Source organism: Coffea eugenioides, chromosome 3, assembly GCF_003713205.1.
Source record: "Coffea eugenioides isolate CCC68of chromosome 3, Ceug_1.0, whole genome shotgun sequence".
Taxonomy (NCBI): Eukaryota; Viridiplantae; Streptophyta; class Magnoliopsida; order Gentianales; family Rubiaceae; genus Coffea; species Coffea eugenioides.
The window spans coordinates 2,883,304-2,910,610 of NC_040037.1; the positions used below are offsets into that span (position 1 = coordinate 2,883,304).

General features: G+C 36.2%; 3 protein-coding genes, 1 long non-coding RNA gene and 1 other non-coding gene across 7 annotated transcripts; all 5 read left to right on the plus strand.

The window, feature by feature from the left end:
* Positions 1 to 191: 191 nt before the first annotated feature.
* LOC113767071 (TVP38/TMEM64 family membrane protein slr0305) lies at positions 192 to 6,706 on the plus strand. The gene is made up of 9 exons (XM_027311240.1): positions 192 to 635; positions 2,751 to 2,812; positions 3,539 to 3,593; positions 3,966 to 4,064; positions 4,242 to 4,328; positions 4,427 to 4,543; positions 4,749 to 4,841; positions 5,954 to 5,984; positions 6,248 to 6,706. Exons 1-9 carry the CDS (start codon positions 534 to 536, stop codon positions 6,430 to 6,432), a joined length of 831 nt encoding a protein of 276 aa, XP_027167041.1. The 5' UTR covers positions 192 to 533; the 3' UTR covers positions 6,433 to 6,706.
* A 1,041-nt stretch (positions 6,707 to 7,747) lies between these two features.
* Positions 7,748 to 8,805, plus strand: LOC113765718. Its single transcript, XM_027309965.1, has one exon. It carries the CDS (start codon positions 7,977 to 7,979, stop codon positions 8,424 to 8,426), a length of 450 nt encoding a protein of 149 aa, XP_027165766.1. The 5' UTR covers positions 7,748 to 7,976; the 3' UTR covers positions 8,427 to 8,805.
* Positions 8,806 to 13,132: 4,327 nt separating this feature from the next.
* On the plus strand, positions 13,133 to 18,691 carry LOC113766878. Its single transcript, XR_003467809.1, has 3 exons — positions 13,133 to 13,298; positions 16,332 to 16,449; positions 18,216 to 18,691. It is a non-coding gene; the product is annotated as an uncharacterized LOC113766878 (long non-coding RNA).
* Positions 15,715 to 15,788, plus strand: TRNAI-UAU. Its single transcript has one exon. It is a non-coding gene; the product is annotated as a tRNA-Ile (tRNA).
* Positions 18,692 to 23,013: 4,322 nt separating the features above from the next.
* Positions 23,014 to 26,204, plus strand: LOC113765411 (heavy metal-associated isoprenylated plant protein 33-like). Of its 3 annotated transcripts, none has more exons than XM_027309580.1 (4): positions 23,014 to 23,618; positions 23,905 to 23,980; positions 24,186 to 24,512; positions 24,615 to 26,204. In XM_027309580.1, the coding sequence occupies exons 1-4, from the start codon at positions 23,589 to 23,591 to the stop codon at positions 25,808 to 25,810; spliced, it is 1,629 nt and encodes a 542-aa protein (XP_027165381.1). In that variant the 5' UTR covers positions 23,014 to 23,588; the 3' UTR covers positions 25,811 to 26,204. The 3 variants fall into 3 exon arrangements, with proteins under 3 accessions (XP_027165381.1, XP_027165380.1, XP_027165379.1); XM_027309579.1 differs by having other exon boundaries at positions 24,186 to 24,443; positions 24,546 to 26,204; XM_027309578.1 differs by having other exon boundaries at positions 24,186 to 26,204.
* Positions 26,205 to 27,307: the final 1,103 nt, after the last annotated feature.

The window sequence follows — 27,307 nt, forward strand, 5'->3', positions numbered from 1 at the left end:
CAAACCTAGCCCAACACACACCAAAAAGGTTAAATACTAGAAAGGTAAAAGAAAACAAAAAATTAGAAGACTTGGATCTCACTTTTGCGAAGTTGCTTTCCAAGCACATTGAACCTTGACCAAGGAAACAATAAGACCGAGTGATTAAGGAAACTAAAAAGTAAATTAACTCCTGCCGTCATCTCTTTCTTCGACATTAAAAAAAAAAAAAAAGAGAAAAGGAAAACATAATCCACCTTCCGAGCACACTCACAAAAACGGACTATCTAATATCTATACGCAGAGAAGAATCAGTTGAGTGTGTTTTGGAAAACCAGAAATACATGGGCTAAAGTTTGGGATTCTATTCAAACTAAGTAATTGTGGGTTTTTAGTTTTTTTTTTCTCATTTTTTTCATTTCAATTGAGAAAATCTGGCAAATTTAGGCGGATTGAATTTAAGGCCTCGGTTGCCATTCAAACAATCCAATTATCCAGAGGACCAAGACGAAGAGGAGTGTAGGCCTTGGCGAAAAAGGCTTTCTTTATCAATAATGGCGTTCAAATTCAGCTGGGTTTCTTTCTTCAAAATTACCCTTTTTTTGATCCTTGTTGCTGCTATTGCCACGGCTTGTTACACTCTCCCCATTGAAAAGGTACGAATTTTCATCGGGTTCAGGTTTATTTTGTTCCATTTTGCTGATTTTTTTTGTGCTTTGTTGGACTTTTTGTTCTTTTTCCTGATCTAGGTCTGGTTTGTTTTCCTTCCTGATTTTTCCACTTCTGGTGTAACTTTGGATGATTCCAAGTATTGATTGATCTGGGCTTTCTTAATTTATCCAAAATTTGTTTATTTTCTGAGATTTTTCATTTTGAATCATGAGTGCGCACAATTTTTGTTAAGTGAGAATTATCTCGATGCATTCTCTGTCACATCAGGTACATTTACCTGGGACACCTTGACCTCTTGCTTTTTCCAGTTTTTTTAATTTATGTTTGCTTGTATGCTTGTGCATTTGGCTTTTAACTTCGTATTGTACAACCTTTTTCTGCCTTTTACTTTGGTGTACCGTTTTATATGTGATGCCATCAATCTGCGATTTAGTCTGATTCGGTTTACTTCTAGCAAAATTGTTGAAGATTTTGTTCTATATGTTTTTTGAGTCTAGCGACTGTGAGACTAAGTTCAGCTGAACCTAAAGAAGTGCCAAGAAAAGGAATAGAGACCCCAAAGAGAAAATAAGGGGAAAAAAAAAAAAAGAATACCACAGTAGAGTAAAGCTAGAGCTTAAGCTGCTGAAGTGTTTTGACTATCTTCGCTTCATCTATATTGCCAATTAAGAACTCATTGTGATGCTTATCATCTTGCAGGATCTGCTTTTTTCTAATTAGGTACACCATCCTATACGATAAATTCTCTAGTGGTCATGTCTTTGTTGTTCTCTGAATGTGGCAATATGTATGTGTGCGCTTTTTTTTTAAAGCCTTCTAACACCAATGCCGCTTCTTAGGTTCATAAAATTTGAGGTTGAAAGATTCCGTTCTCCATCTAGGACTTCTTATCTAACATCAGAGATCTGGAACCACGAAAGCTTATTTACTGACATTATTAGACATGACTGAACAATGGACGTCATCAAGAGGTGGTATCAACTAAGTGTTTTTTGGCTAAAAAATCAAGATAAGATATTTAAGCTTACAGAGAATAGTGATTCAAAAATAAACTGAAATTACATGTAAAAAAGTATGCTAGTAGTATAACAATGTGATTTTTCAATGAATAGTAATGGCCATCCTTGGCACCAGTATCATGCTACCTGATACAAATATGATGGCTGGTTAGTTTGTAGGTAGTGGTATGAGCAAGCGGAAGAATGGGACCTTGGCCTCTTGGCTTTACCATCTGGAGCTAAGTCAAAGAAACTTTGACTTCTTGGCTTTGCCATCTATAGCTAAGTGGAAGAATTTTTCTTGCTAGGCAGGAGGCACTTGCCAGGATATGTTCCTGGACCCTGCATTTTAATGTTACTTTTCAGGAAAATATATGATCACTAAAGGATAGTGGGAATGTTTTAGAGCATATGTAAACTTTGTCCATCATTTAATCTTTTACTTACATTCTCCCTTTCACCCAAGTTGAATGACTTAATTTGATAATCATGAGCATTAAGTAAGGGCTGGAAGGGTACGTCGTCTGTAGAGGAAAAGGAAATATATGTGACAATGATCATATAATTTTCAATTTTGAGGATATAATAGGACCCAATACCCTTTTTATTGTTTTAAAACGTTGAAGCAAATTAAGATTTTTAGTTGAAACTTTTCATTCAAGAACATTTGCAACAATTTGAAAAGGATGTAAATGCAACAAGAGATCAAAGGAGTAGTTATATGGACAATAGATATGTGTAATAAGCTTCATTAGCATGTGCCTTTCCCATTGATAGCATAATATAACACATAAATTTTCAACTTTATTCGCATAGATAATAGTTGCATCTTGTGTAGTAACCCTTTCATTGTGTTTGAAATTATAGTCCTTGTTGGAGCTCAGAATTTAACATGAATGATTCGGTATGATACTCTTCTACCCTCTATAATCTTCTCTCTCTCCAATAAGGGGCATTAGGGTTTAGGCTTTATGTCAGAAGGTATAGTGTTTAGTTTTGGTTTCACTTAGGATCCCAAATATTGTCATCTAAACTGTTGTTTCGTGGAGTAACTTATGGTTGCCAAAATTATGTGCTTATATAACTTGTTTATTTTTGCAGATGCTGAAGAACTTTTTAGTATGGGTAGAGCAGGATCTTGGTCCTTGGGGTCCTTTTGTTTTGTAAGTATGGTTTTTGCTGATAGAGTTTTGTTGTTTTCTCTTAATGTATTTTGGTTTCTGGTTTTCTTGTTTTGAGAAACATAGTTGATGCATTTGCAGTGTACATGTTTATTATAAATAATCCCCCTGAGATTAACGATGGCCTTCTCTTAAAGAGAATTGATGAATTATGAGAATGATTGGTTACATGGTAGTCAATAACGTGAGACAACAGTGACATTTTGTGCATTAATAAAGTAGCATAGACATCGTTTTTTCTTTCAGATTGCATTTCTCGAATTTTGTTTAGAATATAAAGGACTGTGCCTATGGAGATGTATAACTTATTGCACCAAGACTATTGTGATCAGTTGCTATGTATTGTTATTTTGGTAAAACTATTCCGGATAATTGTTTCTCTATTTCACTGGTGGTTGTGTCTTCAAAACTTAAACATTTTCATTGAATAAAATTTAGAAAGTTATCCTTGTATTGGGGTGGTTAAATGTCTCTAAGAACAATTGTTCTGTTGTTATGTATATTATGGTTTGCTGAGGCAAAAAGCATAAGCAAGAATGTGTTGACGTGGTTTCTATGAAATCGTTGTACACTGGATTCGTAGATCAAGAGCCTACTGTACTTGATCACCTCTGAAATTAGGATCATAGCTATATAAATGATATCATAGGACATGAATGTGTTGTTGTGCTTCTAAGCTTGTGCTAATGTGATTTCTGAAACTCGCAGGGCGGTTGCGTATATCCCCCTGACAATTCTGGCAGTTCCAGCTTCAATACTCACAGTATGATGTCTACCTTTTTCTTGTAAAGTCATAATTGATTTTTCTGTTTCTCGTGTATAGGAGGAACATCTGCCAACATATTATTCCACTAATTGACAGACAAGATTTTTGTGAAAATTTAGTGCAGTAATTGAACTCAAGTATGTTGAAGTGACTGGACTATTCAAAAGTGGTAACATTAAAAGCTTACTTGTCAAAATAATTTGATCTAGCGAGCTGAGTGATGTTCTAGAATGTAGTTTTGATTGATAAATCAATTGACTGTCCTTTCACTGCCGAGAGTTCAGTTCTATTTAGAGAAAATATAGTGCGGTCTTTTGTAATAATGCTCAGTTCTTATGTAGCTAAACTTTTATTCGGTAATAATTTCAGCTAGGTGGTGGTTATCTTTTTGGCTTGCCTGTGGGTTTCATCGCTGATTCCCTTGGTGCTTCAATTGGTGCTGGTGCAGCATTTCTTCTTGGCAGAACTGTAAGTTTTGTGACAGCCATTTCCTTGAGCTCCATTATCTCTATGTTTAACTTTTTCAATTGCTCAAAAAAAAAAATATCTTTTGAGTCATCTTCCCTTGAGAATGTATAATCAACTATTGCCTTAAACTGGATGCTTCATCTTGCTAATGAATGTTCTTGTGCTATGTCACAATAGATTGGGAGGTCATTTGTTATTTCCAAATTAAAAGACTATCCACAGTTCCAAGCAGTTGCAATTGCTATTCGGAGATCTGGCTTTAAGGTTGGCTTGTTAATTCAGTTAATCCTCTCTTTACTTCAGTTGTCTGTACCTTGTAGGTGAGTTCTTCAATTATAAGTTAACCTATGGCTTTGTGACAGATTGTGCTGCTCCTACGACTTGTTCCTTTACTTCCATTTAACATGTTAAACTACCTACTGTCCGTCACTCCAGTACCCTTTGGCGAATATGTGCTGGCTTCATGGTTGGGAATGATGGTATGTATCTAACTAGAAATTGTTTTTAATTGAATGTTTTGAATGACACTATGTATGTCTTTATCAAACTTGGTTTGTAGGAGCTTCACTTGTGACTTGACCTAAGTTGTGCCAACAAAAAATGAAGCCAATATACATCTCTCAACTATGTTTTCATCTGTACGTTCTATAGTTTTAAACTTGTCTATTATTCTTTTCTGTGCAGCCAATAACTCTAGCTCTGGTATATGTTGGAACAACGTTGAAGGATCTTTCTGATGTAACTCATGGATGGAGTGAATTCTCGAAAACTCGTTGGGTAAGAGCCAAGCCTGACCCTCATCCTTGATTAACCTAGATGGTTTTGGTTTCCCTTTTCTTTTTCCTTGAATAAGAATAAGATGCAAGTTTCCAAATATTGACATTATTTGCTTATTTCAAATATGAGAAGGGGGAAAAAATGATGATCTTAATTGATGGCTCACATACTGCAGTAAATAGTCTGGTCCTCCCCTTCACTGCGAATGGTTGCCCTTCCAGATTAAAAAGTGTTTCTTTCCATCTGTTTTTGCCATCACATTTTTCCATCATTGAATGTGATTTGAATTGTTAATCTCAACTCTAGCGAGGGTATCATTGGTGAAAATTGGTTACATGTTATAGCTGTATGATAGATATTGCTTGCATATGCTCACATAGATCCTACATGTATGTTCATGTTTGCTGTTGAGGAAGGAGGAGAACCACTTTTGAATATTTCATTTTTTCTTTTTCTTTTTTGTTCTCTTTGAAATTTTCTGGTGGCTACTTGTATGTATATATTGCTATTTTACACATCCATCACTGATGATATCAGGTGATCTCATTGACACTGAATAGTTTACTTCTGGCTTTCAAATGTTTAGAATCACACCCGGTTTTATATTAACAAAAATTACTGCTGCCTGTAACTAAGATATCAAAGTTTACATGCACTCTCCAAGATACTTAAAATGTTACAAAAGGAAAGAAAGACTAGCTTTATATATATCGTTTACACGGTTCCCACTTTACAGCCCACTTTTTCCTATGTTGCATAGTCTTGGGTTCTTAAGTAAAGGGCATGAGTCAGATGATGTTAAAATCTGCAAGTATATTGTATCTGCACTTTCTTTTGCACGTAGTAGTCAAATTCAATCGAGTGGCGACATGTAATACTGGATCTAGCCTTTATTAACTCTGGTTTCTGTGAGCAACAGTGGTGCTTGCATGAGAGGAATATAAAGCTTTCGCTGTTTTCTGACTACCTTTTGGCCTGAATATCTGTTTCCAAGATTTATTTTCCACGCTCTAATCATCAAATCATAACATGAAAATGTTTAGACCAAAGATGAAGTTCTCTTCTTTGTGAATTCTGACTTGTGCTCCCGTGTTCTGTTTTTTGTGATGCAGGCATTTATTGCATTGGGCCTTGTAGTGTCTGGTAAGTTTTGTTGGTTCTCCTTTCATCTTCCATGAGTTCCATCTTGACCCATGGATTGTATAGATCTGTTGTTAGTGGCTTCTGTATTTTCCTGTACTTTCCCTGTAGGGTCTCAGTGCTAATAGAAATTGAAATATGAAATATGAACTCTGACATGAAGAAGGTTGTATTCTTCATGAGCATTGTTGGTAAATGTCATCTCCTAAGAACGTTGACTTTGTTTGAGGTCCAGATGTTTACTTCTCATTTGGCTGTCCTTGCAGTCATTCTAATATTCTGTGTAACGAGAGTTGCAAAGAGGGCTTTGGAGAAAGCATTGGCTGAAAATGAGGACTTCGATGGTATTGCTCCGTCACCGCAGTTGCCGATTGTGGCTGATTCTCCTGTACATCTTAATGAACCATTTATAATCAAGATAGATCCCTCTCAAGATAATCACGAGAAGTAGACCTCTTGTTAATGTAAATTCTTTTGACTAATCTATTTTTATAGAATATACCTCTCCAATGTTCTTGTCATCATCACCATCTGATAATGGTTGATAGATATTCTTCACTTGTACAGTCTGATAATGTTACACAATACACACCATTTCGACTTTGGAGAGCATGAGGTATATTTCATGGATAGCAATCAGTTTTGTACTTCACAGAAAAAAACCCTATCAGTCAAATTCATAAATGAACTAGTTTTAGTCTTTCCATGTAAATGTTGCTCCACTCTTCTGTACTTTAATCTCTCTCTCTCTCTCTCTCTCTCTCTCTCTCTCTCGTGTGAGAAATCCCTTTGTGCATCATCTTGGAATGGTCTAAACTGCTAATACATATTGTTAGTCCTTTGTTTTTTCATATTAATTGTTTCTTTTGCTGCAGCAATGGAATGAATACATGGGCATATTGCTTGCCTTTCTTTAGCCTTCTGATTTTACCTAAAATCGGCTCCAATTTGTGGCTGAGAATGGATAGTTAGATTAAAATCATTAATAGAGTAGGAAAACCAGAAGACCAACTTCACTAATCTGGGATAGCAAGTCCAAATTCCTACACCTGATGTTGCTACCTATCCCTTTATAGTAGTTAAGCAATAAAATTATAAAAGTAGAAAATCTTTTGTTCGGACCACCAGGTAAATGAAATAAAACCACCATACAGGTGATGAATGAATGCATGTGACCATGCTCGCATGCAACTAAACAAAATTGATTTCAGACATATGGTGTTAATTAAGGCCTTAAGGGGTGGCCAGTTGAGTTTCTTACTGGGGTTGATGTCGGCTGTGGTCCTTACCTTGGTTTATAGTCAATTCGCTTATGAAGAGGTAGCACTATTCATACGATTCCAGAATGCTGAAATTCACAACAATCACCATTACCAGCTGCTGCACTTTTTACAGTTCCACTGAGAAAGGCAATCGTGGGATCAAATCAACTAACTATTGTTAGTGCTTCATACCAAATGGATGGTAGATCAAAAGTCAGGGTCAACGGAAATACGTATAATAGTTTAAGTTTTGCTGGGATCAGGGGAAGATGCTTGTTTGAAACTTGAAAGAAAAGTCTATGCAAAAGCATGAGCATAATGATGAAAGTAGAAGCAACAAAGTATACCACTTCATCATGACATTCTAAGTTCTGAGTGCTTTATGGGCGCCTTTTGTTTCTTTTTGCTCTCCTAACAGGCCCAAAAAGTGTTAGTTGCGATAAAATTTAACTTTCTGTTTTGCTCAAAATGTTAATCCTCTAATAAAGTGCTCAAAGGGCGTCCCTATACTAACAAACTTTCTGCTCTTAGGAATGAGTTCTCTTAATATCAGGAGTGGACTATTGATGATAGATTTTTCGTAGGACCAGCAATCAATGATCAAAATCAGCAGACATTAGAATGAACACCGAGAGTTATGGTTTTAGTGTAGTGTCTCCCTGATTAGAAACATCACCAAACTCTGATAACTGCAAATCGATAGCTCCCAAGTTTGAGACTCTCTGGGGCTAAAATGCGAAAGATAAGCTTTCTCTCGCTTGCGAAGTGCTTCAATGGATGTCGTGATCATACGCAAGTCACAGGAGTTGGAACCAGGATTTGGAACTTCAGTGACAAGGCAATTGAGTTGCAGGTAAGAGTGGGATCAATACTCAAGAAAGCTCATTCTTTGAAGCCAGGATCATCGAAAAGGCTGAAATGCAAGAGTATTTATAAGAGTTACATGCCTGGCAAAGGAAAAGGAAGCAATGGAGGAGGGATGAGGAGCTTGCTGTATTACTATGATGAAACATGTCAACCCTATATCTGGATACATGATACTGGATGTGATTTCTCTAGGATGGTGAAGCAACAATATATTAGTCTTGAGGATTTGAGGGATTGTTCTGAGATCAGGATCTTCAGGGATCATCAGAGGGGCTGCATATCAGTTCGTAAGAAGTTCAGATCAGACTTTTGTTGAACTATTTTTGGAGGCTTATGTTTTAACTCTTGTAAGTGTATAAATGTGTGATATGTGACTGGGGAGTCTATTTACTTCATTTGTTGTCACTTATGCATCTTTCTTCGCTCATACAGCTCTCTTTGACACTGGGATTTGAAAGTTTAGGGATGCTAAAGTTGGTACATTATATGTATTGAGTTTGCTTAAGGGAATGACATGGACCGGAACTTCTGATCTTTGTCTTCCTGTAAGAGTTTGTCATTCTGTATTATGGAATTCTCCATCCATCTTAATTTGTCTGCTAAATTGTTGCGAAATAACTCTATGCTAAGTATTGCTTCGAACTATGTTCAGTAATCTTGGCAAAATCAGTAGAATTGGGAGGATTTTGATTAGATATTTTTGCCTTCTGTCTAATTCCACTGGGGCTTTTAGCCAAGCAAGTGCAATTATCTTTCTCAAGCATTAAGATCTGTGCTGTCTGCTATCATGCAAATTGTGCAGCTATAGTGCAATGAGCTGGAGTGCTCCTCCATTCTTGTCCTTCTGAGCTAAACATCATTTTGTTTGCCATTGTGGAAAAAGCAAGCACTTCATTGCATGCAGTACAGAAAAGTGTCGCATCATTCATGCACTTTCTCAGGTTCATAGAGCCTTCACTATCCTAGTATAAAAGAAAGGTGGTATTGCTTTTGGCTTAATGTAGAAAAATTACTGGACTTTCTTGCTTAAAGAATTATCATACACATCTAAGGGATCTCGTTACAGGTAGGTCACTCGAGGGGAAGGGGAGGGGGGGGGAAAGGATCCTACTTCGTTATAAAAGTTCATTACTTACATTGTATTGATAATTGTGTTATGTAGTTAATATGCACGAATGTTTGACATTTGCCTTGATCTTGAATACAAACTATTATCAACTGTTCGCATTTAGACTCCAATTATATTAAATAGAAACGTTAAGAAGAAAGAATTAATCTTTTATATACTGATAGTGTATACATTTTCACCATTGGATGCATGATATATAATTCAAATTTGAATTTGAAACTAAAATCTTACACATGTATCGTACATCCAACTGTGATAATGTATATACTGTTAGTACATATAAGATTTACTCTTTCGAGCCCTAGCCATGTGATGATGCTGTGGTCACTTCTGTGAATTTAACACTCCTCTACCCATGCATCATCGAAGGCTAACGCTCAGAAAATTTTAAGATAGCCGTATACAATATATTATGATGAATTTCTAAAACATGGCTCATGTTTATGAGGTTATTCAGTGTCTAAGGTTTTTGGTATTAATCGTTGTATGTTTAACATAATTATTTACCAAATACTTAGGTTGATAATTGAACTAATTAAGAGAGTATAATTATGTTTTACTTTCTTTAGTTCATTCTTATGCAAGTGGCATATACTCAACTAAAGATAAAATCAATTGAATAATGCTCCGGAGAGTGGAGAAGTTCACGAGAAACAAATTTTTAGCAGTACATTATTATTTTATGCTACAATTCGCGTAAAATTTTCTTCGCAGTCTCAATTTTGTAAATGTTAGGCCGGCGTTCAATCAATTTTTGAGACAAATTTTATTGAATACTCGATACCTATGCAAGGATGGTAAATGAACATAACGACTTGTAAGCTGCAAAAATTAAACGTTACTTTACAACAGTTAGTTTAGTTTCTTAGCAAATTTCTTTTAAAGATACTAATAATTACGCCTTTTACTAGCTAAGTATTGAATTCATTTTTGAAACGAAAAATTTTAGAATTAAATGCAAACCCCCCCTCCCAAACGAACTATATACCTTGTTGCAGCTTACCCTCTAAACTATAATAATGGTATTTTGCTCCCTTGAATTATATGTTTGGACAACACTACCCTTATTATCTTAATTTTTTTTCTTTTTTCTCTATTTTTTTTCCCTTTTCTCCCATTTCTTTCCCTTTTATTTTCTTCTTTTTTTCCATTCTCTCATGGAACTAGCCAATGTTTCCCTCCAATGCTAAAAGACTTACATCAAAATTTTTAATATTTTTTTAACTGCTTTTTTAATTCATTTATTTGTTAAATTCATTCTTAATAATTCATCATAAACTCTTTTTATTACAAAAATATAAGTGGCTTATATTGTAAAGTGTACTAATCCAGTAATTTAACAATTTAAGTACCTATAAATCAATTAGAGTTTACAATTACTCAACTATTTATAACAAAAGTAACTTATTATATATCACGTAAGAAAGAAAAGTTAACAATTGTTATTTGAAGTGAAATAAAAATATAAGAATAAACAAAAATAGTAATTCATTTTTTTATTTGTTATTAATACTATTAATAATTGATTAATCAATATCTCTATTTTGTTCTTATATATTTGAATAGTTCAATTTCTTAAATGATATTTACTTCAACATTTGGAAAAAAAGTCTTCTATACTATAGAATTTTTTTTATAAATGTTGATATGAGAAATTAAGAAATAAACAAGTTTTGATTAATCTAATATACTGATTTAAACAATGCTTGAAGAAAATAAAGAGGAAGAATCTAAAAAGAAAATGATAGGGAATATAGAAAAATAACAATGCTTAAGATAAAAGAGGTAGATTTGTCCAACTATATCGTGAAAAGGGGGCAAAGCCTCTATAAAAATAGTTTGGAGGGTAAACTGCAATAAGGTATATAATTCATGAGGGGTTTTTTGCATTTAACCCTAAATTTTATCATTTCAAGAGAGTTTTGTTGTGACATTATTACTGGACAGAACATTAGTACCTTAATGTCATATTGCGAACCAAAAAATTAAAAATAAAATAATTAATGCCTTCAAATAACCCCGTTCGAAGGCTTTGGTGCTTATCATGCATCTGACCTTTTTTAAAAGGCGTGATCTTTAACACCACGACACACAGCGCCTTTACATCAAGCCTTCTTCAATGGCAAGTCCAATAGGCAGTGTCAATGATTTGCTCGTGCTGGGAGTTATGATTTCCATGTTGGGTTTAATCCAGTTTATCCCGATTAGATGATTTCACAATCTGTATTCTCAGTCTTTTTTGGGATAATTTCAAAAACCTCCCCTGAGGTTTCCAAAATATCATTAATGTCCCTTAAAAACTAATGTTCTTGTTACAAATTAGATCAATTCAAAAAAACCAACAATAAAATAATGATTTCAAGAGTAAGAAGAATATTTCATACCAAATATACCCCTTAACTTATTATTTGTTGGTTATCAAAAGGAATTATTGGTTAAAAATAGATAATAAAGACTAAACTCTAGCATGAGTGTGATAGAATTTTGTAACAATAACTATATTTTTCATAGTACTACATAAAATAGTAAAATCAAAGTATTGGAGGGGAAATCAAGATTTACATGAAAAATTCCTAAACTCTTATAGCTAGTTTGGGAGCTGTGATTTGATGAAAAAAGAAAAGAAGGTGATAAAAAAGACACTCTTTCTAGCGTTTAGGAGTTTTTGAGGGGTAGAAAAGGATGGAAAGCATTTGATTTGGACGGATGATGTCCTACTGTTATCGTCACCAAAGTTTTCCACCCAAATATGGGCGGAAAACATCGAAAAAGCTGAGAATGCCTAATAAATTTTTTTCTAAATGCCAATTTTGTCCTCAAATGTCTACCGAACAAATTTTTATTGACATATATATTCAAAATCATTCCTTTTCCTACCTTAACTCCCAAACAACATTAAAATCTCTTCTCTTCCTTTCTCTTCTTTTTTTTTTCTATCATAACTTAACATTTACCATCTTTTCTTTTCTAACCTAAACATCCAAACTAGCTATTAGTATAAGAATTTGAAAGATTTTGAAAAAGAATTGAATAAGACAAAGTATGACCTTTTAAAAAAAAAAATCACAATAGATGGCTAATGATAAAAAATATAGAATATGCTAAAATATGTTATGTTTTTGAATTATTTCTTTAACTTACTGGGTTCATTATTTCACATGATTAACAAGAAATTTTCATCATTTGTAATTAAAAAAAAACAACTCTCAAGCAACATTTGGACTAATAAAAGGGTATGATTTTAATGGAAAAACAAATACATCAAAGTAGAAAATTTTTTTTTCTAACCATCTTGTCTAGATTACAAGAAAAGAAATGAAACACCAAGTATTTTGGAAAAGAAAGGAAAGAAGATTATGTGCAGTTACATTTTATCCATAATTTAATAAAATCTAATTGTAAATATATTTTAATACTTTACTCTCTTTTTGTATATTTTCATATTCATCTTGTTATTCTTATGAAAAATTTATGAAATAATAATATTTAAATAGGAATTTTAATCTTTTTTTAGGAGAAACAAATTACATGAACTACTAAACTATAGAAAAAGAATTTTAAAATGTTAACAATTATTATTATAAAATTTAGTATTCAAGATTTTCAAATTTTTTAATATTCAAAATCATGATTAGTTTAGCACAAGTGACTAAATTGTTTCTCTCCATAAAAATACGTAATATTTTCTAATAAGTTGCAAGAATAGTAAAGTCATTTGATCTGAGATAAGTATTGAGCCCGAAATGACTTATAGTTCCAAAATTTCAAGGGAGGGCAGTGAAATTATCAGAAACTTCAAGGGAGGTTTCTGAAATTATCCCTTTTTTCCCCCGCCTCGAATTGTGCAAATACGCCTTCATAAATGAACCGTTAAAGTTTGGATTTTAATTTTTTTTTTTTTGTTGTGAAACGATAAGTATTTGGATTTTTAATTGAAGCTTACCCTTTTATGTCTTAGAGTGGGTGAATAATGCTGGGAGATGGTACTTTAGATTTGGCTTGGATAGTTTTAACTGCCCTTTGAATGAAGTAGCACACCCCTTGATCAGCTGCTGAAAGGTAACATTTTTCTTCATTTTTTCTTTTTTGGGTTATTCATGCTTGTTTCTCTAAGCATTTTACTTCATTGTAAACAGATCTTTTAATTTACTTCGTTTCTTTCCGCTCGGAATAGAGTAGAATCGAGGGTCTTTAAATTAGTTATGTGAAAAGAGGGTGATTGTAATTTGAGCTTTATCATTGGCATAAACTTCAGTAAGAAGACTATTACTTCAGTAAAAAAAGACTATTGAGTAGGAGGAACGAACAACAATGGAGCACCAGTGGAGGATAGAAGCTAAGTGATATTGAATCAAATTAGAAGCGCAGAAATTATTGCGCAAGTTGGATACAGAAATGTTGGATAACTAGGATTAGTATCTGAAAAATACTTAGTCCCACTATTGTGATACACTGAAATCTGCAATTCCTGCAGTCTGAACAAAAACATTTTAGAACTGTAATGAGAGCTTTTATGAACATCTAGCTTTGTGTAGTCGGCTAAACAATGGACGCATGATCATTGTTGCATTGTTGATCTAATATTTTGAGAATTAATTTCTTGTTACTGAGGGGGATGGAGAAAGTTGAGTTGGAAATGAGTAATTGTATTTGGGATGATTTGGATTGACTGATGGGTTTTGAGCAAAGCAACAGGTGGGTTGTTTTCTAAAAGCTTAAGGCTCTTTAGCTTGCAATATATTCTGGAATTGTCTGAGATAATCCTTTTAAACCAACTTGCTTGTAGATGTGTTATGAATCTCTGAAAATTCCTTAGAATATTATTAAAAACTATTGGGTTAACAACAAAAAAACCCCTTGTGGTATAGCTATCATACAGAAAAGTCCCCTGTGATTTCATATCATACGTATCGATACCCCATGGTTTGAATTATTCAGAAAAGTGGACGGAAATCGTCAAATGTACCGCGTTTGTTTTAAACGCACTGGAAAGGCGCGTGTTTCTTGCGAAAAATAGATTTCTACCACAAACTTTGAGCTGATATGCCTACTTTACCCTTCAGTGAGTTTAATAAAAAGAGAACTTTCACCTGAACAAGTTCATGGCACTCGGCTTCGGCAAAAATTGAAGGCTGTGCATACATCGAGAGTAATCAATCAAGCAGAGGTTGCAAGCCAGCAAAGGAATTGCAGGAAACAAAGCCTTAAGGTAAAAATATGAACTCTATTTGTCCAGTTTTTTGTTTGTAAATATTGAAGGGAAAGTGCAGAAAGTGGAAAATCAATGTCTTCCTCAAGATAAGATCAGGGATAACATTTGCACACATACAAGAAGAATACTACTTACCACCACTTGATGGGTTCGTACAGTATGTATAATGGGCGCTTTTATTGACTGCAGTACTCACGTCTCCTCGCAGACCAACAATTCATTGCTTGCCTCTCTATCCGGGCACCGCCAAGTTTCAGATGATCCACAATTCAACGAACGGACAAGTTACCTGTGGTTTTAATGCCCAGGTCGTTCGGGTCTTACATGCTCCACGGTGAATCCCAAAAAAAAAAAAAAACTCCCAATTTTATGTTGCTCTGGGCAACCATCATTTTTCATGTAATGCGTCCCTAACCTTTGTGATATCCGGTTCTACGGAAAAGCTGATTTTCGAGAAGTTAATAATTAAGTGCTTGCCCAAAAATGGTTGGAGGGTTTTGCTTCCACCGCCAAGATTTCAGTCGGCACTGCTCAGCTATACAAAAGTCTTCTTCTAGTTAACTGGCTTGTTTCCGATGGTTTGTACGTGAACGGCCTGGGAGTTTATTTTCGTCTTTTCACTCAACTCCGTCTGTTTTAACGATTTCCGTCGACTTTTCAGAATAATTCAAACCATGGGGTATTGACCCGTATGATATGAAATCACGGGAGCCTTTTATGTATGATAGCTATAGCACAGGGGGCTTTTTTGTTGTTAACCCAAAACTATTCTAGGGCATGATAAGTAGGATATTAGTGCATTTTGCATAATCAACTAGTTATGGTAGTATCTCTTTAGATTGTGATATTATCTTTGTGCCTCAGACTGGATATCTTTGTATTAAATGGTGACTGTGTTATGTACCCAAGAGATCTGATTATGAGTTTGTAATTGTTTTAATTGCATTCTTTGTGTACAATATCCCTCAATAAATTTCAGTTTTCAGTTTGAAATTTGAATTTTTGAACTGTAAGTCAAAGAAAGTAATGTAACTACGAAGTGAAGGTAATATAATGCTTGAACTTTTTCTCCTGGGGAGTCGAATGGGGGAGAAGGCGCTGTTGGCAGCTTTCTGTGATTTCTCAGTGATTAGGTCAGAGTTTGATATAAAGCATCAGTTCTTTATCTTGAATCACAGAGCATTAACAACATGTTATCTGTTTATGAAGAAGATTTGATAATCACATTGAGTCTTTGTTCATCTAGGAACTTACTCTCTTCTGTGCGGGGTAGAGCAGCTTGGTAGCTCGCAAGGCTTATAACCTTGAGGTCACGGGTTCAAATCCCGTCTCCGCAGCATCAACATATTATTGGCAGTTCTATATAACTTGTAATTGTAGGCATATTCTTGACAGTGTGTTTAACTATGAAATCTGTTTAGTGGAAGTGTCTAATAGCAGTATGTCAATCCTATTAGTGGATGTGTCTGTTATGTCAATGCTCAATTGGAAGTTTCATAACATTGAAAACAATATTGTCATATGCATGAAATATGCGTCGAGTATTTGTTATTTGCTATTCAATGCTCAACCTTGTTAAGCTTTTGTTGTTCTAGGATATAATAATATCTCATAAGCCATGGGATGTATGCAGATACTTTCCATTTTTCTTGGAATCATAGACCTAGCAAGATGTGCATTTTATTTTTTAACCATTTCATTTTGGTTTTGCATCACATTGGCCCTCTACAATACATGTTCCTTGCATGCAGATGATTCCTTTTGTTATGGAAAAAATTAATGAGTGCCTCTTGAAGTGGAAAAATCGGGCATGATTATGGACTGGTTTCACTATCAGCTAACCAGATGGTTGGAATTTTAAAATGTTTCTTTTTTTCAAGGTTTTGGTGTCAATTACTTGTCAAAGGGTTGCAGGATCGTTACGAAATATCATTGGAAATTGCTGCTCTAACACAAAGACATGTGATGAGATATTCTTCTTCCTTTCCTGAATTGAAGGTATTATTTTTGTGTTATACGTTAATACTGCAACCATTTGGCTGCTACACACTTGGATGGACATGTTTTGTGGGCCACTTTTGACCTCTCATGCATTTAGTTAAATATTTAGCCGAAGTCGAGCCTTCTTGAGCCAAGCCTCGAGAACAGCTTCAGAGCTGAGTAAGTTGAAAAGCCTTGTATGCCTTTAACGAGCTAGCTACCATTTCAATCGGGAAGTTTGTTGGGTACCAGAATCCTATCCTCCACCCAACCTTAACTTCAGACTGGCTCTTTTGGTAGGGGTTGGGACTCATTGAACTCTTTCAGAGGGAAAAAATGATGATAGTGAACTAATGAATCCCTATGAATATATCTTTGTGCTAGGGTTATTTCTGTTAATGGCCCTGGTGTTTTTGCTATTCAGATATACTTGTTGCTGCTTAATTTCTACAAGAAATGGGGGAACTGGATCCAATAGCTGATAGCCTTAGTGTTTTACAGGTGTCAGTATAGTGAGTATTTTGGACAAGTGATTTAAAAGAAATAGGAAAAGCAACTCTCTCTCTGTTTTTGTTTTTTTTTTTTCAAAATCAAGTTGGATTCGTCTCTGGCTACTGTTAATGAGATACGATACTACTTAATCATGCAAAAGAAGTGAACAACCTTTAACATGTACGCTTGATAATTTTCTTTACAACTCCCTACGAACCTCCTCCTTTCTCATTGTACTGGCTAACTACTGAAAGTCTGAAAGACGTAGGATAAGGTTACTTTTGCTCTTAGGATTCTGTTCTAGGAAACCTTAAGTATGACCTTCTTCATGTCTATTACAAAACTTTTAGGCAAAGGTTACTTCATGTTGGATAGGGATTTGCCTTTGTTTAGACAGGTTTACCTTTTATCTCGCTCATGAGCACTCTTGATATATGATTTCCTTTTCTGCTCCAGAAATTTGTCATTTTATTGTTTGTGGAAATTATTGCAGCTGTCAGTTTATGGCAAGGTTGTATGCAAAAACTTAATTTAAAGAGCTCAGACATTAGGAGAAATAGGCTTGAACTAGTAAGAATATTACATGGAAGTATATCTTTTGCAATGTAGTGATATCGTCCCACTGTTTTGCATGCTATCCAGATTTTTATTTCCTTTTCGTTTGTTGAGGAGGTTTTGTTTGTTGGGGGGTGGGGGCGGGGGGGTGCGGGAGTTCTCATGCATATACAACCTAGGCCACTTTAAGTTGAACCTTTTAGAAAACGAAGTAAAGCAATTACCTTTTTCTCAGTCACATTAATGTGATTACTACCTAGTCTCAATAGCCTTTTTGGCATCTGTAAGTTTTTAGCTTTGAGTTGGATTACTTCTCATGTAACTTAATTTCAGTGATAAACACATGAAGTTTAAGTGAAGATTGACTTGTTTCAATGATATTGTCTGATTCCTTGTGGGTTTTGCTGCATCATTCCTGTTTTACATTACGAAGAAGATGTAATCCAGCTTAATATTTTGTTCAAATTATCTACTGAAGTTGCACTTTCTTGCATAAATATTTCTATTCTGTTTTGAGTAGCAGAGGCAGTTCTCGTACTAATTAAAGGTTTATTCTTGAAATTCTCAAGAAAGTGGGATAAAATTATACCATTTATATACTTCTATTGGGGTTTTGCATCTTGTTATTTACTGTCAGAAAAATTGCACAATGTGGCATGCAGAGAGAAAGCAAGAGAAGATCTACGTGTTGCATGAATAATGAATACTGAGTAACTTTTCTTCTGTCTTATTAACAGCCTAAAAGGGTGGCCGGGAGAGAATATTTGCCCTAGAAGTTAGTACCGAGAGAGGCAAACTGCGCATCTCCAAGCTCAGGTGGGGCTCTTAATGGGCACCTCTGAACAGGAGAGGATAGGAGGTTGAGGGCTGATATTAATAAGCATTTTTTGTTCACTTCCAATTGGTAATGCAGAATATAAACTTTCTGTGATCTTGCAATCTTGTTTCTATTCATGCTTCTTGGTTTGGTTTGAAAGAGGAGGGGGACCGTAATCTAGTTGCACTGAAGTAGACTACTTCATGAAATTTGTGGGAAGCATATTTATAATCATTGAAGGTATTGATTACCCATGTGTTTGGAGTCGCGAAGTTTAGGTTGAAAATTGACTTATAGCTTTCCATAGTTCTTAGATTTTCACTGCCTTGGCGAATCATTCTGCAGTTGAACTCCTATGATGTATGAACCGGCTTTCTGTTTTCATAGGGCAGAAGGAAGTAGGAAAACATTAACTGCTTCATACCAATCATGGTACTAGTACAGAAGAAGTCTGTTGATTAAATTTATGATTGCTGTCTTGGTAGGGTTTATAACTCAAATACTGCTCATTATGGATCAGGAGCTTAAAAGATTTCTGGTTCATGAAAAGATATGGACAAAAACCATTACATTGGATGCCCTCTAGGATCTTTGGTATGTACTTAAAGGTGAAAAGATGTCCTATCTCCTTCATCGAATATGCTTTAAAAAAATGAGACTGGGAATTTTTTTTTTTTTTTTTCACCTTAGCTACTATTCAAATAATTTTGAGGTAAAACAAGAATTCATACATATTCAAGTGAAAATCAGTGCACTAAAAATATCTGAGCCCACAGAAGACAAAACAAGAACAGAATATTGAAGGGGAAGCGTAGAGAAATATATCAAGTACTGCATTTCAATGAAGTTGAGGCATGCAGGAAGATATCCATCTCCTCTGCTTAAATCCAGAAGGTGTAATCTCACTGCCAACTATTTGAAATCGGACACCTAACTAAATGATGGATGGTTGGTTGATCAATGAATATCATATGGCCCAGCCTCTCTTTTTCTGCCATGGCCTATAATTTTCACCCTTGCAGATTCCTTTCTGCCTGCATCGGTACATTCATTTTGACTTTCGATCCCAGTTATTTTTTCAAGATGTTGTGTGAACACATTTTCGTACGGCATATATTTACTCACAGATGGACCTGCTAGATTCGACTGGAGGATGCCAAAATTGCTTGTTATAATGGGACACAGACATAGAAAGCATTGGGTACATGAAACAGTAAATGGATTGCTGTCATTTTGGAATTTTCTCTTCCTCCCCTAGCTTGTTCGGGTCCTAAAATTTTATGATAGATGATTGAACATGGAATTGGAATACTATAGATGTCGTGTTTTATTTCTAAAGCAAATAAAGCATGATTGAACATTACACTTGATGGAAGAAAAGAACCACGACTAAAAATCATGGAAAAGACTTGGATATATGCAATATCTTCGTTTAAAAGTTTATTGGACTCATTCAATAATCTAGTATGAAAGAAATTATATGAAATCAAAATCCATGATTTAGCCATAAATAAATGAGAGATGAAGGGAACAGCAGATACAGAAAAGAGAATAATGGACCCTCTAAGAAAGGATCGGCATCTAATTAGTAGCAGTGTTTGAATCAATAACTATGGCGATTTTCTTTCCATTCAACTTTCTTGTAATCCCCTCAAGTGCTATTTAACAGCCAAAAAGGGCAAAAAAAGAAAGAAGTTATAGACCCAAAAATTCCCACTTGAGTGTTGTTTGGAGGTACATAATTTACGCCAAGAGACCACAAAACCATTGTGCAGATTGCACATCAGATGCCAATGGGAAAAAAATAAGACAGTTTGAGATTGAAGTCATCAAAAATTCCGTACCTTCCCTAGAACGGAAGTAACTTCTTTTTTTTTTTTTACAACTTACTGTATATGCTTAGATTTCCAATTGCTAACTAAAATCTGGAGGACTAGTTATATGCACTGCATATATGGGCCATGTGAGCTCTAAAAATAGCTCAAATAATGGATGCACTATGAGATGGCAGAGACCTGTAGAAATGGTATATTTTCAATTATCAATCCCTATTCTCGCAGATAATGGACAGCCCTCTACCATGTGTTGCACACATGTAATTCTTGAACATAAAAGGCAATAGTGATGCATAATTGTTGCCCATCCATTTCGATTGAAAACCACTGGGACGGACCCCGCCGGGGGGGGGGGGGGGAAGAAAAGATAGGCCACAAAGGTAGTCATTGCTCATTTTCGTGCTCAGTGTAACTTTGCTTCAAGTTTAAACAGTAGTGCTATATAAATATAACAGTACAAGAATCAAGCTGTCTGTGCTTATTTGACATATCCCTGGGATCAGGGCATTTACTAATTTACCATTTGATTGCTTACATTTCTTGTTGCATGGAGATGTAGTCGAATAATCATCTGTCCAGCTCCAATAGTATCTATCATAAACAAATTTTTTAGGTTGACATGATAGCTTAACATAAAGCTACTCTTCCAGTAAAAGAATCTTACAATCATATGATCGAATTCAAACAAAATATCCGGTACTTTTTGGCGTGCAATTGAAGTCATTCTATGGTCTTTTACTGCACTATCACTTCACATGAAATTTGGGTGCCATGGAGGATGCATCTGGTGACTTCCGAGTTCGCCTGTGCAATGAGGCTTTTCCCCTCGAAGGAAAAAACATTTGACCAAAGTTCACTTGCATCCTGTCGTAAATGGCACTGACAACCCCTTCCCATTTTTCTTTATGGGTTCAATGATAGAGGCCAGAAAAGAAAGAAATCCTGGAACTTTTTTAAAGTCGCAGTTGCATCATTTTTCTCTGCGTATTTGCGTAGAGTGTAAGATTTTGGCCCAAAGTTTATCCTCGTCTGCGGGGCGGGAGCATTAAATATCAAAAACGTTACTCCTGGAATGAACTCTCTGTTAATTCTAATTCTATTCCCCAAAACTGGAAAAAGGGACCGAGGCTGAAGATTGATCGAAACATTGCAACCCGGTCTATTCCAGGGTCGAGGATTTATTTAGTAACTTGAAGGTTCTGGTCCCATATCATCATGGGCACCAGATATGTATCTATACAATCACTGAGTACATGTCTTGGGGACCCTTTCTTCTTGAATACAAAATCTTTTGGTGGTTTAGATATGATATACGGTCATAGTCCGTCACCCATTTTGGTAGAATAATCATGTTCAAGAATGAAATATACAATCTCAATATGTGATACCAGTTTTTTTTTTTTTTTTTTTTTTTTACTTTAATTAATATAAGGAGAATAAATATCCATGTCATTTGAGTGCAGTTCATTTGAACGATTCTTACTACGAACTTGTGCTTCACAGAACCAATTTACCAAGAAAGTTTGTTCTAAATTAGTTGGCTTGAACCATTCATGCAAACTATCTTGTCAATGCCTGAAATATACCAAACACTGGTTACAACTTTCAGGTCCTGCTGAGTATACTAATGCAGGATCTTAGTCTTGCTGTTGTGTAGCTTTTATGTGGACTGCTTTTTGAAGTGCTCTTTTTCTTCAAAACATGTTCACGTACTTTGTGAACGCATTTTTTTACCTCGCATATATTAAACAATCTTACGAGTGCATATGCTGTTACATAGGGCGTGTCATTTCAATTAAAATGAAAAAGGGGTAACATGGTCATAAAACCTTTTACTTCGGACTAGATTATAACTTACTAAAAATCGTGCAAATTTCATAGATAAAGGCCAGAATCATCAACTCATCCCTATTATGCCATTGATCCTATACTTTGTGCTTCTTGATTTGTTTAGCTAATAGTTTCTTGTTGGTTCATACTTTCATTTTTATTGACATAATAAAGAAAGTTCATTAGTTCGAAAGATTCAGGGCATCCCTATATGGCATGTTACTTATCAGCATCGAGTAGGATTACTTGTTAGTAGATAACATGCTCTCGGGAAAAATAAGGTATGTATTAATTAACTTACTACTGTATATCAGGTTTAAAGATTAGGTCACACATCCCTCTCAAGAGTTTAGGTCATACATGGAAAGAATATAAGACTTGCAGAAAGACTTGGGTTACATTCCAAATTTGGTATAGGGCGCAATTACTAAATCCCACCCCAAAAAAATTAAGGGAAGCTACCCTACATTTGCCAAGGACAGTGGAACATCTTCAAATAAAACCCATCTAGATAATACCCTAACTTTAAAAATTTGTATCGAGTGCTCAAAAATTTACCATAACTTAAAAATCATGGTTTACCTATAGACCGGGTTTACCAGATAATTATCCTACAAACAGTTAGCCACAACACCAAAAAAAGTAAGTAAAAAAAAAGGGGATAACCTAGGTGGGTAAAAAGCCCAAAACCAGCCCACACTTTAGTCCACAGGAACCTAAACAGAAGCAAACCAAAAAAAAAAAAAAAAGGAAAAAAAAAAAGAGACAGAAAAGAAGAAAAAGAGAAAAGAAGATTTGGTAACTCGAAGCCAAGGCTCAAAGGGCTTGAAAGCCAAGCCAGCTAAGCCAAAACCTGCAATGTCAAAAGAGGACAAAGGCAAAGTTAAAAAGTAAGAGTTAATGAGGTAGATTGATTTTTTTATTTTAATTAATTAATGAGGGAGATTGATGATATCCAGATTTTTGTAATCTCAGCTGAAAAAAAACAAAAAAGAATTGTATATAAATAAAGAAAGAGTAGAGAGCCCCTTCTCATTTCTGTAGTAGGCCGTAGCTCCTTTCTTTTCGTTTCTTTCTCTTTCTCATTGGCCTTGCCAGCACCGGTAGTCTCTGGCTTCCATTTCGTTTTTTTTTTCTTTTTCTGCTCTGTTAATGTTAAGTAGAATGGTAATGACTTGCTCCATTTCTCTTCTCTCTCCATCTCTGAATTAGAGGAAAGGAAGAATGCAGAGAGAGGTGTTTTAATGTCTACCCACAACCTGCCCCTCTGAGTGTGTTTCTCTTTCACACACAACACACACTTCACTCACTCTCATATTAAAGAGCTCTCAAAGACAGCATTTTGTTTGTATAAACAGGAGTGTGTCTTTCAGGCCCATTTTCCGTTGTTTCCTCCCATTTTACTCCCCCCTTGTTTATAAACAAAGAAAAGAAAGAGAACTTTTTTTTATTGTTTTTCATTTGCCGGTTTTGCATGAAAATTCATCACATTTCGTCACCAACGCAGAATCCCATTTCCATGTTTTTGCAGATCTACCGGCTTTAAATTTCCTTGCCCCTCATTTTTCTTCTCCGTTTTGTACTTCTTCTCCGTTTTGTACTTCTGTGCCTTGAACTGAAAAAAAACGATGAGTAAGGAAGAGATCTTGAAGATCCAGGTATACCCACAAATATAGAAACATTTATGTGCTCTTTTTTTCTTCTTGGTTGCTTTTTCTTTTACTTCATTGGCTTTTGCTTTTGGGGCTTTGCTTGAGTCTGATGTTTTCACTTTGTTCTGACTGCTGGGTGAAAGTTTTTTAGCTACATTCCTGGATTTTGTAATTAGATATGTTTTGCCCCCTTAGAAATTTGTTTTTCGTGTTTTATTTAGATTGTTTGATTGATAAAAGTTTGCAACTTTAACTGTGGCTATTTGCTCTGTGGCTTTGCTTGTGCATGCAGACATATGCGCTCAAAGTCAACATACACTGTGAGGGCTGCAAAAAAAAGGTTAAGAAAATCTTGCAGAAGATTGATGGTATGTACCTTCCTTTTCAAGACTCAATTTTTATTTTCCCTATATTGATTCCTCTGTTCTTCGATTTTTACCCGAAATGGTTAAAGCAAAATTGGTACCGAATTTCATTCTTGTTTACAAAAATTTGATTTTTATTTTTATGCCTTTGAAATGTGGTACTATTATTTGGTCTAATCGATTGTTTTTTGGTCTCTGCTTGTTGTAGGGGTTTACAAGACGCATATTGACTCAGAAATTGGGAAGGTGACAATATCTGGAATTGTAGACCCGGAGACATTGATCAAGAAGCTAACAAAAAGTGGGAAACATGCTGAAATTTGGGGTGCACCAAAGGCTAATAACAACAACCAGCTGAACGGCCAGTTCAAGAATTTGCATGTTGACGGTGGCAAAGGTGGGAACAATAAAGGTCAAGGTGGTGGTGGTGGTGGTCAGAAGGGTGGTGGTGGTGGTGGAGGCGGAAATAATCAGCAGCAGCCAAAAGGGGGAGTACCAATTGGGCAAGGCATGAATCCAATGCAGCAGCTTCAACATTTGAAAGCCTTGCAAGATACGCTGCCTCAAAATAATCAGCAGCAGCCAAAAGGGGGAGTACCAATTGGGCAAGGCATGAATCCAATGCAGCAGCTTCAACATTTGAAAGCCTTGCAAGATACGCTGCCTCAATTGAAGGACATGAAAATGCCTGCTATGCCCTTTGGGAACAACAACCAGAAGGCTGTCAAGTATATGCCTGCAGAAGATGAGTATTTTTCTGACGATGATGAGTTTGATGATGATGAGTATGACGATGATGAGTTTGACGATGACGAGATTGATGATGATGAAATGTATGACGGCCCCCCAGCTAATAATAATAAGATGAAGCCACATCTGGGAATGGGAAATCCTCTGGCTGGGGGGATGATGCCTAACATGATGATGAATAACATCATGAATGGGCAGAATCCTCAGCTAATGAAGGGTGCTAATAATGGTGCAGCAAATGGGAAGAAAGGTGGACCTGGACCTGGTGGCGGTGGAAATATACCTGTGCAGATGAATCTTGGGGGTGGCGGGGGGAACAATAATGGTGGTGGTAAGAAAGGTGGTAATGGGAACAATAATCAGAACCAAGGTGGTGCAGGTGCAGGTGCAGGCGCAGGCGCAGGCGGAGGAGGAGCCCAAAAGGGTGGTAAGAATGGTGGTGGGATGCCTCAAGATGGCAAAAATGGTGGAGGGCAGAACAAGAACGGAAACGGTGGACAGGGTGGAGGAGGAGGAGGAGGAGGAGGAGGAGGAGGTGGTGGTGGTGGGGGGGGCGGTTATCCAAACATTAATGCTAATGGGGCCAAGAAAGGGGGTGGAATGAATGATGGGCTACATGGCATGCCAAACATGATGGCTATGAATGCTGGTGGTAGTAATGTGGGCCCTCCAGCAGGGAGCATGCCAATGGGCCAGATGGGCAGTGTACCCATGGGCCAACTGAGCCAGATGGGTCAAATGGCTAATGTTGCTGCAGTCCAAGGCCTGCCAGCTCCAGCAATGAATGGTGGTAATGGTGGTGGTAGCGGCGGCGGCGGCTACTTCCAAGGTGCTGGACCTGAGATGATGGCCGGAAACCCCTACTATCAGCAACAAATGGCAGCCATGATGATGAACCAACAAAGGGCTAATGGGAACGAGAGGTTTCAGCCGATGATGTATGCCCGGCCACCGCCCGCCGTCAATTACTGGCCACCCCAGCCTTACTCATCCTACCCCTACCATGCCCCCCCGCCCCCTGGCGAGCACTACACCGAGGCATTCAATGATGAGAACGCCTCCTCGAGCTGTAGGGTCATGTGATTTCTTGCTAAAACCAGGACAGAGAAGCGGTGAAGGGGGAGGAGCTGTGGAGCTGCTGATGGTGCGAAGGTTTCAATCAAATTCACAGTTGATCAAGTTGCTAGTGATATGGAAAACATGGATGGCAATCATATACAAGCAAAAAAATATATATATGGAATTTTACCTTTTAAATCTTTTAGACTCTTTTTAATCCTCAGTTTAGATTTAAGTTTTTTCTGATAGGCAGTAATGATAGATAATAGTAATATCAAAGTGCTAGGAAGGAATATGATATGACTCGTGAGATGTTAGCTGGACTTGGGCTGTGATATGATGAATGCATGAGATGTTTATATATGTTTATATATATGTTGAAACAGTAATAAAATTAAGACGTTAGAATGGGATTTAACAAGGAAAGAAACCCTCCTTTCATTTGCCTTAATTTTCATCTTTCTTGTCTTTTGACTGCGTACAAAATTCTCTGCATCGACACTTTGGCTGATAGGTTGTTGTATTGATCATTATTGTCCTCCATATATTATGTGATTGAAATTAATCACTGATGTGTAGGGCTTGGGGGACATGAAATCGTGATGTTATGAAATAGTAGTACTTGAGCGACCACACCCTACCTTCCTTTATTTGAGTGAGATATATAGATTAGGACGTCAACATGTTTCTGGTTCTCGAGTGGCTCCATATCTATCTGTCTATCTATGGATGAGGGGCAGAATGACCGCTCCTGAACCGTTCACGGTTCACGGTCAGATTTTGGCAAAAAAAAATGTGCGGGTCAGATCACTAGTTGTATATCGATTTTTATAATTCGTGTCACAAAATTTTATACTAAAATTACACGTTATATAAATAAAATTACAGGTGTGCAATTAAAATTACACACTGTTAAAAATGATCAAAACCGTCACCTGCAACCGTTTCGGCCTCTCGTCCGTCTATCTATCCATATAAATAAACGACTTGCTGGTTGGGGGGGAACGCTTAAAATTTGGTTGTTCCAGTTCAGTGAATTTTGTAACTGATGCAACTTTGAGACTGAAGAGTTGAGTGACTAGAGTCAGTCCAAGTTTTGTCCGTGGGAGGATTAAACATTAAAGAAACTGAGGAGGGGAGAGATCTTGTAAAAAGGAACTCAGTGACAGAGACTAGCTAACTACTTTATATATTTCGACAGTCGAACGGCGTTGACACTTGACACGAATCTGGTAATTGGGTCTAGTCTTATCAACGGAAAGCGCATCAAGTGCTGCGAGACATGAAAGGATGTGTACCCCTCCAAAGCTCCCTTCTACTACCATCCTTTGTTTTTTTCCTTTTTTTTTTTTTTTTGGTGATAATTAAAGTTTAGCAAAGTTCAGCCTCAAATTATCACTACGGATCAACACACACGTACTATAGAGAAAAAGGTTAGTGTATACATCTTCGAAATTGTAGATTGTTTACAGGATTTTAACTTGTCGTCACTCCACAACCATATATGTAATCACATTCATG